The 14,566-nt window shown below is 43.8% G+C and overlaps 1 protein-coding gene across 1 annotated transcript in view; it reads right to left on the reverse strand.

The window, feature by feature from the left end:
• The window catches only part of EXOC4 (exocyst complex component 4), a 469,162-nt gene that overhangs the window by 394,957 nt on the left and 59,639 nt on the right, over positions 1 to 14,566 (reverse strand). The window contains exon 6 of the mRNA XM_054399834.1: positions 1,532 to 1,775. Within this exon, the coding sequence (XP_054255809.1) occupies positions 1,532 to 1,775 (244 nt within the window). The remainder of the gene's footprint in view (positions 1 to 1,531; positions 1,776 to 14,566) is intronic.

Here is a 14,566-nt window from a genome sequence, read left to right on the forward strand (position 1 = left end):
TAGATAGATCTTATGGAGATCCATCTTCCAAAGAACAGTTCCAGTGAATCCTGAAGAACAGTAGAAATTTAGTTCTGGGTTGCTTCCATACCTTGTTATCAACATAAATGAAGCTGCAAACCAATTAGAAACTTGGCCATTTATTTACTGACATAATTAGTTCCATACATGATTTCAAAGCTCTGCACCTGCAGCAACTTAATTGGACTCTGCTACACTTGAAATCAGTAACTGAGCTCAAATTTTCCCCTTTCAAGTCATATTACAGAGGAACTTATAAAATTCCTTTGGTATCAAGACCAGAGAAAAGCAATGAATCAGTGCAACACAAGGAGAAAGTGTTTTGGCACCAAGTGCTCTTTACACCACACATACCAGCAATCTCAGACAGCATTACAATTTAATCTGCTGTAAAGCTACTCCAAAAAAAAGGTTAAGTTAAAAAAAAGAGGGAAATCAAGTACTTAACATAATGCACCTCTTCCCAGTTCTCTAATGCTGGTTCTGACAGTCTCTCCAACTTCAAATCTGCATTCCAAACATCTGTTTAACCAAGAGAACCTCTTCTAGGGCAAAGCACAGAAGAAAGCATCTCCCTTTCCCACATCCTTAGTTGAGAAGCAACAAAGCCTCCCCTTTCTGAACACAGAATCAATCTGGTTGGAACAGACCTTGAAGATCATCCAGTCTGACCCTTGATCCAGTACTGAAGAGTCAACACTAAACCATGTCCCCAGGCACCAGGTCCATTTCTGCTATCTCCAAGGCTTTCAGGTGCTCAGGGTACATCAGCCTTTCGACAAGACAAAGGGTTTCTGACCATTTTAGCATTTAGATCTCTGCTACTACAGAACCATTGTTGTTTCTTCAATTGCAATTAACATGTTCAGCACTGCTCAAGTGCTGGTCAAGCGATCAGCAGGACAAGCTAGCTCCCATTCTGCTCTGCTCTCATGAGACCCCACCGCAAGTACTGTGTCCAGCTCTGCTGGCCCCAGCACAAGAAGGACATGGAACTGTTGGAATGGGTCTAGGAGACCACAAAGATGATCAGAGGGCTGGAGCACCTCTGCTACAAAAACAAGCTGAGATAGTTTCAGTTCAGCCTGGAGAAAGAAGGCTCCAGGAGGACCTTACAGTGGCCTTCCAGTACCTGAAGGTGACCTACAAGAAAGCTGGGGAGGAATTTTTTACGTGGGCTTGTAATGATAGGACAAGAGGGAATGGATTGAAGCCGGAAGAGAGCAGATTTAGACTGGAGATTAGGAAGAAATTCTTTACAGTGAGGGTAGCGATACACTGTAACAGGTTGCTCAAGGAGGTCTTGGATGCTGTCCAAGGCCAGGTTGGACAAGACCAATAGCAACCTGGTACAGTGCAAGGTGTTCCTGCCTATGGCAGGTACGGACTGGATCTAGATGATCTGGAATGTCCCTTTCCAGCCCAAATTATTCTATGATTCTCATTGACAACACCCTTCTCCAGACTACTTTTTGCAGAAATCAAGGTTCAGCTGTTGAAATATCCTTACCTAGGTTGATTTTCCTGGGAAAGATTCTCTCCTCTCTGGTAACCATTGTCTGCCACCTGGGTTGTGGACCTCTTAACAATCTGCTTGAGCTCCTGTTCTAGGCGATCCTGAATGGCTTTCACAGTCTCAGGGATTTTTTTCAGCTTGGCCAGCCCTTTAATGAGTATGCCCATGAAGACATTGCTATTCTCCTCTGGATCCAGCTCTGTATCTTCCTTAATTTCCAGAAGGCTTGTTTCTCGCACTGCAACAGATTTTAAAAAGCATAACCCAAGATTAAAAATACTAAACCAAACAATTAGCACCATGTAGAAGCAGCACAAACCTTTGCCTTCACAGAACTCTCACCACTTTGAGCAACTAAAGGCAGAAAGAAGGAAACAGATACACTTAGAAGATTCTGACTACAACCTCCTTTCAGGGAGTTGTAGAGAGCAAGGAGATCTCCCCTCCAGCCTCTGTTTCTCCAGGTTAAATAACCCTATTTGCCTCAGCTGTTCCTCACAAGACTCACTCTCTAGACCCTTCACCAGCTTCAGTGCCCTTCTCTGGATAATCTCCAGCACCTCAATGTCCTTTTTAGAATCAGTGGGGCCAAAACTACACCTGGGATTCAAGGTATAGCCTCAGTAGTGCCAAGTACAGGGAGATTATCCCTGCCGTGGACCTGCTTGCCTCACCATTACTGACCTAAGCCAGGATGCTGGTGGCTTTCTTGGCCACCTGGGCACATGCTGGTGTGGTTCATCTTAAGCTGGTTGTCAACCAACATCCCCTGGTCTTTCTCTACTGAGCAGCTTTCCAGCCACTCTGCCCCAAGCCTAGATGACTCATGGGGATGTTGCAACCCAAGTGCAGGACCCAGCACTTGGCCTTGCTGAGTCTCATACTATTTGCCTCCACCTGTCAATGCAGCCTGACCAGATCCTTCGGTAGAACATATAAGGTACTATTAAGATTAATAAATGAGGTTAATAAATTATATCACTATGAATCCCTTGAATGCATTTCAGGGAGCTAAAACCCCTAAATTTTTAACCCAGCTGTTTTTCTTTGCTTTATTCTTTAAAAGAGAGCAATTTTTATTACAAAGAACCTCAACTTTAACAGACTTCTGATTAATTCAGCAAAGTTTACACTGCCAAAGTGAATACGGTTTGATGTCATCCTTTTCTGGTTTATTATGTCTGTCAAGGGGTTGATGAAGTTACTCAAATCTTTTAGCAGGGCTTCTAGAAAGGAAAAGTGAGAAGAATTAGAGATTTATTGTGGATAGTAACAGGGACTGCACAGGGAGAAAGTCCGTTGCTAAGCAACAGGGAAGGGAAAAGCAAGAGGTTGGTTTAAGTATGTTCATTAAGCAACATTTCTTAATTTGCAGATAACAGCCAGCAACAACAAAAGCATGTCTCTGTTAAAGAATGGGTGAAACATTTGATGAATATATTCAAACACTTATGGGAAATAAGCGTCTTTAAGGCAAAGAACTAAAACATCTTGGAAGGACTACAATCATGCAGCTTTTAAACAGCCGGAGCAGCAGCACAGGGACACACAGCTCCAATGGATACAGCTGAAGCTGTGCCATCCACCATACCATAGCCTGGCACTGGAATCTGTTTCATCTTACTGGTTCTGAACTCTGATAAGGGCTGTTGGATGACAGATGACTCTTGTGCTTTCAACTTTTCAACAGATTTTTTTTTTTTTACTGAAATCAAAACTTATCCAAGAACCTGAAATACATGTCACAAAAGATCCACCAGAAAGATTTAAATGACATGGCAGAAATGACAAATGGCATGTCACAACTAGCAGGCAACCCTGTAGCTGTCTAAAGCTCTGACACTCTGAACAGAAGAGCATCAGCTCCACTAAGTTAGCACAAGATCAAGAAAACAATATCCTAAAGAACCCATATGGTGCCACTTCATCAACAGCATCAAGATAAACAGGTACCACTTGTTTCCATGTCAGTTTACACCAACCTCCACAGCAGAGAGTCCTTCCCTCAGTGTAATCCTGAGCACTTCTTCCTCAACCCAAACTCACACATTCTCTTGCATTTCGCACTAGAGCAGCAGCATTGCCTGGTTACCCGTGACCATGGATCATATGAGGTCATCACATCACAATGGAGAATGACATCAGGTTTTAGGTAACCAACATCGAGGGGGCTCAAATATACATTTTTTTCCTCCCTCTCACATTTTTTTTCCAGTTAAAGTCTATTTAATCATGGAATTTGGGCTAGTTATGGGGTTAGTTTAGACAAAACACTTTGCCAAGGGTTAGGGCTGGACCAGCCATTACATACATAACAGAGGCTCTCCCTCGCCTTCCCAATGGGAAGAGAAAAAGGGAGATAGACTGATGGGTTGAGAAATGAACTAAACCAGTTTTAGTGAAAATATTAATAATAAATAAAATAGATACAAACAAATATCAAATGCAATCCCTTATGGCAATGATGTCACCATCACCACTGATGGTAGGGATGGGTACTGGGAAGTCCCAGACTGGACTCAGCAGCAGATGTGAGCCAGATGCAGGGGCTGGATTCAGGAACACCTGGATTGGGATCAAAGGCAGAACGGACAGAGTCCTCCTTGGACACTGGCCATGGAAGAAGAGGCTTGACCCTGGTGACCCTTCAGCTTTATCCTAAAGATGACATCCATGGGATGGAATCCCTTGTTTGTCAGTTCAGGGTCACCTGTCCTGTCCACTCTTCCCAGCAGGTGCTATCTCTGACTTACTGCATCCCAACATAGGACACAAGATTTAGCATTGTCATTGGTCTGCACGGGAACAATGCTAAGCAAGAGCTTTCTGCAGCCCAGCCCTTGGCAGTAACTCTCACCATCAGTGTTCTCACTGCTGGAAGCAGCCAATGTGTGTGCAAACCTGCCCTGAAGCAAGTGCAGTGATGTGAGAATTTGCATCACTGAGCAGAATTAGTTCCTGTTCTGGTTCAAACCAGGACACGCTTAGAAGCATCCAGAATTATATGAAAAAAAAAAAAAAAAAAAAAAAAAAAACAAAAAACACACACACAACACAACCAACAAAAAACCACCACAACCAGGACTAATAATGGAGATGCTTCAAACACACGTAAGCAATGACACCAATTAGAAGTTAACAACTACTCACACCTATCACACACCTTTCAACCCACAAGGCTGCACAGCACTGTGTGCTGTGCAGATGTTCTGCCTACTTTGTTAATGACACTTCTTATGCTCCAAACCCATCAGCATGCCAGGCACAAACACAGAAAATGAGCTCTTTGCAACACAAGCTGTGGAAAAGACAGCACAGGAAATGCTACAGGAAGAAAGGTTTTAACTTATTGTTTTTAAAATCCCTAAGTGTCTTGTTCCTCTGGGTTCAATGCAAAGATTTTTGTTGCCTAAGTAACCTTTTAGAGGAGAGGTCCCCATCATTTCACTGCAGCCCCTTTGTAAGCAGGCTGTAAATTATTCTTAATATCAGACAATGAAAACCCCAAGAGGGAGGAAATGCTGCTGTATCCAAATGTGAGGACAGCATTTAAGAGGACTAAAGGCAGCAATCTTGCTGAGAACTCTGCCAGGAACACGAAGATGAACACTCTTCCATTTTCAAAAGAGCAAACCTATTTTGAACACCCTCAAATCATCAGGACATTGATTTACATCTCTTACTCACAACAGCAAAGTGAATGGTTCAATACTTAGTTGCAACACACAGGTATGGAAGTTTTCTTAGATCTGGTCTTTTGATAAAACAGTAGGGACCATGTTTCCTGCACATTCTGCCTATTAAACAGGTATCCTGGGTAGCTTTGGGGGCCCATTTATGTCTAAGATCTGACAAGACTCCAACCCCAGGCATCTGATGATGTTCTTCTTTTCCTGTGTCTTCCCCACTTCAAACATCCTATTCTGCCATTTAATGTCATCAAGGGGTTATTTGACCACAAATGGCCCAGGAATCAACCCCTCCTGTCTTCTACCTCATCAAAAAAAGGCATCAAAGCAGACAGGGGCCTGTAAAGACATTCACCTTTCAAATTGCAATCCCACCTGCTATTCTGCAGGCAGTGCTCCATGGGTGATGGATGATCTCCCTACATATCACCTCTCAGAATTGAAGCCATCTGTATTTACTATTAAACCAACAATCCAAATGACTTGGTTATTCATTTGTATCCAAACAACACCACGAGATTGTCAGAATCTGCTCCTAGATTTTACCACTCACCTTTTCCTACCTGGAACGTGTCCCTTTAAAGGGCTGAGCTCATCAGTCACACCATAAGCATTTGCTTTGTGAAGAAGCCATGAAAAAACAAATTGTCCTACGGATGTTTGCAACTGTTATTTTTACAACTTATTCTAAATTATGGGTCTGCTATTCAGTTGAGTTGATTAACCTCTTCTCCTTTGTGATTCATCAAAACAAAGGGGAAAAATCCTATTTTAATTAAAAACAGCTTTACTATATTAAAAATAAGATAGGTAGAAAATGCCAAAGATCTCCATAATTTCTTCAGTAATACCAAGAAGTAAATTATTCCATCTCTGTGAGAGTGTAACAAGTGAAACGTGGTGTCTGTGAATAAGTATCTTTAGATCTAAATTATTCCAGCTGCCTTTCTCCACCACATTGAAACCTTTAAATTCCAGTTCGCAAGTTCATGCTAAAAAAAAGCAGCTTCAGCATAGAAATTTGTTGTCCCATCTCAGCTACCAACTCTTGTACATGGCTCCAAGCAAACCAAGGATTGTGTGAAGTCCAATCAAGGCACTTCCAGATCATTGTGAGGCATTGGAACAAGCTGTCCAGGGAGGTGGTGGAGTCACCATCCCTGGAAGTGTTCAAAAAAAGAAATAGATGTGGCACTTTGGGACATGGTCTAGTGGTCATGAAGGCGTTAAACAGAAGGCTGGACTTCATAATCTTAGAGGTCTTTTTGAGCCTTAATGATTCCCTGATCTTGGTACACAAGTGGAAATGTCTGTAGCTAAACTGACCTCTTTGGAAATCTAAATTTCGGTGCCACCTCATGATTCTGAGTGGTTGGCACAGCTTCATTCCCTTCAAAGATGACATGAAATCACAGAATCATACAACACAGTTCTGGTTGGAAGGGACCTCTAGAAGTCATCAGGTCCAAACTCCTTGCTTAAGAAGGGCTGCCCAGGATCACATCTAGATAGCATTTTAGTATCTCTAAGGATGGAGACTTCACAGCCCACATGGTAAACCTGTGCCAGTGCTCTGCTACCTTCACATGCAACAAAGTGTTTCCTGACATTTAGAGGGTACCTCCTGTATGCACATTTTTACCTATTGCCTCTTGTCCTCTCACTAGGTATCACTGAAGAGTGTCTGCCCTGTACCCTTCCTTCAGGTATTTCCATACATAGTTAAGATCTGCCTTGAGCCTTCTCCTCTTTAGGCTCAGCAGTCCCAGTTCTCTCAGCCTCTTCTCATCGGACAAATGCTCCAGACTCTTAAACATCTTCATGACTTCCGTTGGACTTTCTCCAGTACGCCCATTTCTCTTACAATAGGGAGCCCAGTACTGGATCCAGGACTGAGCAGAAGGCAAGGATCACTGCTGACAATCCGTTGGCAGTACCTTCTCTAGCACAGCCCAAGACACCTTCAGCCTTCTTTGTGGCAAGGACGCTGTGCTGGCTGCTCACGTTCAACCTGGTGTGCACCACAACCCTCAGGTCTTGTTCTGCTTTCCAGCTTGGTGATGGCCAGCATGTCTCAATGCCTGAAGCTGTTCCTCTCCAAGGGCAGGAATTTGCAATTTCTTTGGTTGAACTTCACGAATTTCCTGTCAGTCTGTTTCTCTAACATCCCCAGGTCCCTCTGGATAGCAGCAGAACCCTCTGGCCCATCAGCCACTCCTCCCAGTCTGATTATCTTCTGAAAACTTGCTGTGAGTACACTCTGCCCCACCATCCAGATCAGTAATTAAGATGTTGAATAAGACTGAATTCAGTAGGATCCTAAGTTACCAGCCTCCAGCTCAAGTTACTGCTGATGATCACCACCATTCTAAAGCTCAGTTAGAATTAAATCTAGCCAGGCAGACCAAAGGGAACAGTAAAAATTTCTATAGGTATATTAATGGTAAAAAGAAGACTAGGGAGGGTGTGGGCCCCCTCAGAAAGGAAACAGGTGAACTGATAACAAGTGATATGGAGAAGCCTGAAATTCTCAACAAATTCTTTACCTCAGTCTTCACTGGCAAGGGCTTCAACCACACTCCCAGAATAATGGAAGATAATGGCAGGGACTGGAGGAAGGAACTGCCCATTGTGAGTGAAGATCAGGTTTGTGACCATCTGAAGAACCTGAAAGTGTTCAAGTCCATGGGACCCAATGAGATACACCCATGGATGCTGAGGGGAACTGGTGGATGAGGTTGCTAAACCGCTCTCTATTATATTCCAAAAGTCCTGGCAGTCTGGGGAGGTCCCCACTGAGTGGAAAAGGGGAAATATAACCCCCATTTTCAAAAAGGGAAAGAGGGATTACCCAGGGAACTACAGGCCAGTCAGTCTCACCTCTGTGCCCAGTAAGATCATGGAGCAGATCCTCCTGGACGCACTGCTGAGGCAGAAGAATAATGAAGAGATGATTTGGTACAATCAGCATGGCTTCACCAAGAGAAAATCCTGCCCGACAAACTTGGTGGCCTTCTACAACAAGGTCGCAACATTAATAGATGAAGGCCAAGCAACTGATGTCATTTACCTGGACCTGCACAAAGCCTTTGACACCGTCCCACACCACATCCTGGTCTCCAGTCTGGGTTTGATGGATGGACCGCTGGGTGGATAAAGAACCAGCTTGATGGCTGCACCCAAAGAGTGGCTGTCAATGGCTCCATGTCTGAGTGGAGGCCTGTGACAAGTGGAGTCCCTCAGGGCTCAGTCCTGGGACCAGTCTTGTTGAACATCTTTGTTGGTGCCATGGACAGTGGCATTGAGTGCATCCTCAGCAAGTTTGCTGATGACACCAAGCTGTGTGATGCAGCAGACACACTGGAGGGAAGGGATGGCATCCAGTGGGACCTTGACAGGCTGGAGAGGTGAGCACAAGCCACCCTCATGAGGTTCAACAAGACCAAGTGCAGGGTCCTGCATCTGGGTTGGAGCAATCCCAAGCACCGATACAGGCTGGGCAGTGACTGGCTTGAGAGCAGCCCTGAAGAAAAGGACTTGGGGGTGCTGGTGGATGAGAAGCTCAACATGAGCCACCAGTATGCATGTGCAGCCCAGAAGGCCAATCACATCCTGGGCTGCATCAAGAGAAGTGTGGCCAGCAGGTCAAGGGAGGTGATTCTCCCTCTCCACTCCGCTCTGGTGAGACCCCACCTGGAGTACTGTGTCCAGTTCTGGAACCCCTATTACAAGAAGGATCTGGATGTGCTGGAGCATGTCCAGAGAAGGGCCACGAGGATGATCAGAGGGCTGGAGCACCTCTGCTATAAGGACAGACAGAGTTTTGACTATTCATTCTGGAGAAGAGAAGGCTCCCAGGAAACCATATTGTGGCTTTCCAGTATTCTAAGGGGCCCCACAATAAATCCGGTGAGGGAGTTTTTAGGGTGTCAGGTAATGACAGGACTAAGGGGAATGGAAAAAAAAAATAGAAATGGGTAGATTCAAATTGGATGTTAGGAAGAGGTTCTTCACCATGAGGGTGGTAAGACACTGGAACAGGTTGCCCAGGGAGGTGGTAGAAGCCCCATCCCTGGAGGTTTTTAAGGCCAGGCTGGATGTGGCTCTGAGCAACCTGAACTAGCATGAGGTGTTTCTGCCCATGGCGGGGGGGTTGCAACTAGATGACCCTTGAGGTCCCTTTCAACCCTAACAATTCTATGATTCAGCCAGGTTTTGACCCATCTCACCATCTGCTCATTCAGCCTCTACACTGCCCATTACTCTATTGGGATAATATGGAAAACAGTCTCAAAGGCTGTACTGAAGACCAGGTAGACAATATTCACTTCTTTCCTCTTGTCTACGAGACATTTCATCATATAAGTTCACCAAGTTGGTCAAGCATGAATTTCCCTGGATGAAGCCACATTGACCACTCCTGATGAGTTTCTTATTCTAATGACCTCTGAAAACCACTTAAATAGAACATTTCAATATGGTCTCCTTAAAAGCCTACCAGACCTGAAGGAGTGATGATTTTGCCACATCGTATAATGAGCTACACAGCCATTTTCAAAAGTTCTCCATCTCTGAATTGATGCACCTGAAAACACACAACGCCATGTTCAAGCAGTCAAAAATCTACCCTCTGATTGAATCAGCAGAAAGCTGAAGCCTGTGCATCATTGATTCACCACCTCCACAGCTACAAAGGTGGAAACTTCCCTGACAGCTCCCAGGTTTGATGATGCCCTATAAAATGGTCTGTTTCATTGATGACACTCCCATTTGTACACTTCCGCTCTTTTGTAAGAAAGAAACCTGCTGCAAGAGGCATTTTTAACAGCTCTAGTGTGATGCCCACAAAAGCCAACACTGATAACTCATTTAAGCAAAGCTGCTCAAGAAAAGACTCTTGGGCCTTGTTTTTCATTCCCACAAATGGTCAAAATTTGCTGCTACTCATTACAGCAGATTTCATTAGCTTTGTGCTTTTAAGGGCAACTACTAAAATTTAATGTACTATTTCCTATGATTTATGTCCTTTCTGAGCATACCCTTTCTGCCTTCAATCCTTCTAAAGAAAAGGATGCACATTTATAGTGCCCCAAAGCCATAATTCAAGATTTGAAGAAACATCACTTGCTAATTTCTGGTGCTGCATCCTTGTTCTGACCCCTAGCAGGAAGCAACAAATGGATGGTTAATTTTTTAAACGGGTCCTTTGAAGATTTTGGTCATGATTTTGCTCTGTGTCACCACCAACCCTGGAAGAAAATGGGTGTCAAGAGATCAATAACCTCAAAGCCTCATGGCAAATCTCTAAAAGTGTTGTTCATACAGCTACATTGAGTTTTAAGGAAGTTGGTCTTTTGAAAACAGAGGCATCTTAATTTGATAAGGCACTCTTTCAAATCCATTGCAACAACATTTCATCCTGAGAAAACTCAAAGTACTCTGAAAACCACAGAAGCCGCATTCAACATCATCTTAATACACACAGGAAGGCAAACCAGTCTCCAAAAAGTGCACAGTAGTCCACTGCTCTATGTTGAAACCACACAGAAAAACAGAGAGAGAATCACAGAGAGAATCAGAACTGAGGCCAAAATAGAATCAGAATGGTTTGGGTTGGAAGGGACCTTCAAGATCATCTAGTTCTAACCCCACCACTGTGGGCAGGAACACCTCCCACTAGACTATATTGCTCAAGGCCTCAACCAACCTAGCCTGCAATACCTCCAGGGAGTACTAGACTCTTATTTCTATCAACAGATTGACACTCATACTCTCCTCCAGGGCCCTTTTTTCCTTAACCAATTTATATGAGAATCCAGATAGATCAAGCAAGACTAAATGTTACCCTTTTGCCTTTCCTCACATGGATCGAAAAATCTATTTTCCCTTTCCCTCCCCAAACACACACATAGCAATTATACACATCAAGGTTTAGCATGAAGTCAGAGCAGCAACTGTGAGGATCAGTGGCAGAAATCATGGTCCTGCAAAAACAACACAGTAACAAAAAAGTTACTCCAAGGCTTTTGTCTTCCTTGTGCAGCTGCAAACCCTTCTTAAGCTGCAAGAGCAGAATTCGTCTTTCCAGGCACAAAAGTTTACCCTAATAACAAACTCTGCTTTTTGTGCAGCACTGCAATGACAGTGAGAGAATCAGACTCGCTGCTGGATTCCCACCAGCTTCTAATCAAATCCCCAGGTGGATTGGTGCAAATGCAAAAGCCAGGAAAACTCTGCTTCAGTAAGGGAATTACTTAATTTTTAGTACAAATAGTAGAGAAAAATCATCCAGCTGGTGTCAGATCCTCAGGTGAGATGAACAGAACAAAAATAATCTTTTCTGTATTAGTTCAGCATGTTTGTTCCATGGAAGTGAAAGCATCTCTGTCAAGTTGCTAATGGTACAAATCTGGGAGGAGTGGCTGACACCCCATCAGACTCTGCTGCCATTCAGTGAAACCTGGCCAGAGAGAGAAGAACATCAGAAGCTCAACAAGGACAAGTACAGATTCCTGCACCTGGGGAAGAATACCCCCCTGCACCAGTACAGGTGAGGGGGTTGACCTGCTGGAAAGCAGCTCCATGGAGAAGGAACTGGAAGTTGTAGTGGACAAAAATTTCACCATGAGCCATCAGTGTGCACTCATGGCCAAGGCAGCCAATGGTCTGCAGTGCCTTAAGAAGAGTTTAGCCACCAGGTCAAGGGAGTTTCCTCTTCCCCTCTACTCTGCCCTAGTGAAGCCCTGGCTAGAGTCCAGTTCTGGCCTCCTCAGTTCAAGAGAGACTCTCTACTGAAGGGAGTCCAGTGGAGGCTACAAAGATAGCAAGGGGACTGGATCATTTCTTGATGAAAGGCTGAGACCTGGGGCTGTTTAGTCTGAAGAAGAGCAGCCAGAGAGGGGATCTTCTTAACGCTCAGCATGAGCTAAAGAGCAAGGGGTGAGAGGAGGGGGCCAGACTCCCTTGAATGGTGCCCAGTGTGGCAAAAGGAGCAATGGGCACAAGCTAGAACATAGGAAGTTCTATTTCAACTCAAGAAAATAATCTTCTTTCCTGTGATTGTGCCACCACCTCAGGGCAAGCTGTGAAGCCTCGTTCTCTGGAGAGATTGTAAACCCATCTGGCGATTGTAATCCTGGGCAACCTGTTGTGGGTGACCCTGCTTTAGCAAGGGGGTTGGACTGGATGTCCTCCAGAGATTGCTTCCAACCCCTGCCATTCTGTGACAAAAACAATGTCATAATGGCATTTTCAGAGCCACTTTAAAATACAGATCCTAAAGTTGTGGCTCCTGCAGGTATTTTGCAGGGCCAAGTTCAAAGGTCTTGAAATGTTTTCACCTACACACAGGTACTTGTGTTGCTGGGGAAAAAAAAAAAAAAAAAGCCAGGAGCAGTAACTAGAGTTCATCTCAGAAGCCACCACAGTGCTTGGATCTAGAAGGCACATTTTTCTCTTGGAGCTGAGAAGTATATGATCTGTTCAGCATAAAATTTACAGATGCCATCAACAACAACATTAACTGTCACCACTTTGGCTCATCTTTGTCAGATTTCTACAAAGTATTCCCGGGAATGTTTCAGGGAAGCGCACTCTTGGGTTTGTCATGTACTGGGTGAGCACATTTTATAGTTCCAGGAAGAGCCTGGCAATGCAGAAATCTTCATAAACACTCTTTAGAGTACAGAAGGTTCAAGCAGAGAAATATGATTTACAAGTTAATTTATTTCTCTGAACTAGCATGAAAGGGAAATGTTAGTGATGAAGCGCCGTATCTACAATCCTCAGGTGAATGTTACTGAAGGTTTTGTTTATTTTACATGGAGCAGGAACAGCTTTAATTTCCTTATAAAGATTCTACAGGACAAGGTAATATGTCCTTTGGGAAGTGAAAGCAGAAAGGACTCCAAATGCTGGCATCTTTGCTGAGATGGACTGAATGAGTCAGTGGTTTATAATGATAGGCATTAATATGCACAGCCACTTGTTCATCAATAAAAAGCTAAAGAACTTAAATGACTAACGGCAGGAAGAGCTTTCACGATGCACACACGTAAGTTTTAGAGTCTGATAGCTTTGCAGTGCTGGAAAAGGCCACTTGTAAATAAAATTACATGGATAAAATATAGGTAGGTACATTGTGCACTTGAAGCAAAACCATATGCACACTTCATGCTGATCAAATGTTATAATCTGCACCTTTCCCAGTCTAAGGAACAGTTGTCCAGCACTTCACTGAACGATACCAAGCATAACAAAGAGCCAGGGAGGAGATTTGCTGGTGCCTTGAGCATGAAGGGCAAGAATAAATCTGTAGAAAAGAAAAATTTTAAGGCAGATTCTCAACAGACCTACACTGACTCACTGGAGCTGAGGATGAAGCCATCCTTCTTCCAAGGAGACCCAAGGAGACAAGAGATGATGGATTTAAGTTACTCCTGAAGAGCTGCCAAGCAGTAACAAGAGAAATATTCCAAAGGCTGATTGTTCTTGTGAGGAATTATCTCCTCAGGAAAGTGGTGGAGTCCCCAGCATTTGACACTTTTAAGATTCATCTGGACAGGGTCACCCCTGGGGGACATCACTTGTCACTGATCTCCATCTAGACATCAAACTGTTAAACATTACCATCTGGACATAACCACCCAACTAATTTGTTATCCACCCATCAAATCCATCTCTCTCCAATTTAGTGAGAAGGATGCTGTGGGGGACCATGTCAAAGGCATTACAGAAATCCAGGTAGACAACATCTGTAACTGTAACGTGGTGCTTAGGGTCAGGGTATGGTGTTGACTCTTCAGTACTGAGTGAAAGGTTGGACTGATGATCTTTGATGTCTCTTCCAACCAGATATATTCTGTGATTCCCTTGTCCACTGATATATTGACTTCACTATAGAAGGCCCAGTAGGTTGGTCAGACAGAACTTGCCCTTAGTAAAACCATGCTGGCTGCCTCAAATCACCTCCCTGTCCTCCATGTAGGTCACTTCTGTATTATTCATTGAATTCCTTTGTTGAACAAGGACAATTCCACTTATTAATCTACTGAAACAATACAAGGATTAATTCCCCATCTGTGCAGCACTTTCAAAGCCTCATACACCCATGAAACAGAATGTTTTGATCAGTCTTGGTTGTAGTAACAAGTATACAGAGACCACCACCAGGTTATTTCTGTCTTCAGACCTTTAGTCAAAGTCACAGAGTTCTCACAACAGAAAATCTTTGACCTTTCAGCTCCAACACAGCAAAAAACCCTTCTGCAACATCTACACTTACCGGCCTGCCTACATTAATGTAAATAATGTAACGGAGACCTCCATGCAAACTGAACTG

The sequence above is a fragment of the Indicator indicator genome, chromosome 3 (genome assembly GCF_027791375.1).
Source record: "Indicator indicator isolate 239-I01 chromosome 3, UM_Iind_1.1, whole genome shotgun sequence".
In the NCBI taxonomy this organism is placed as follows: Eukaryota; Metazoa; Chordata; class Aves; order Piciformes; family Indicatoridae; genus Indicator; species Indicator indicator.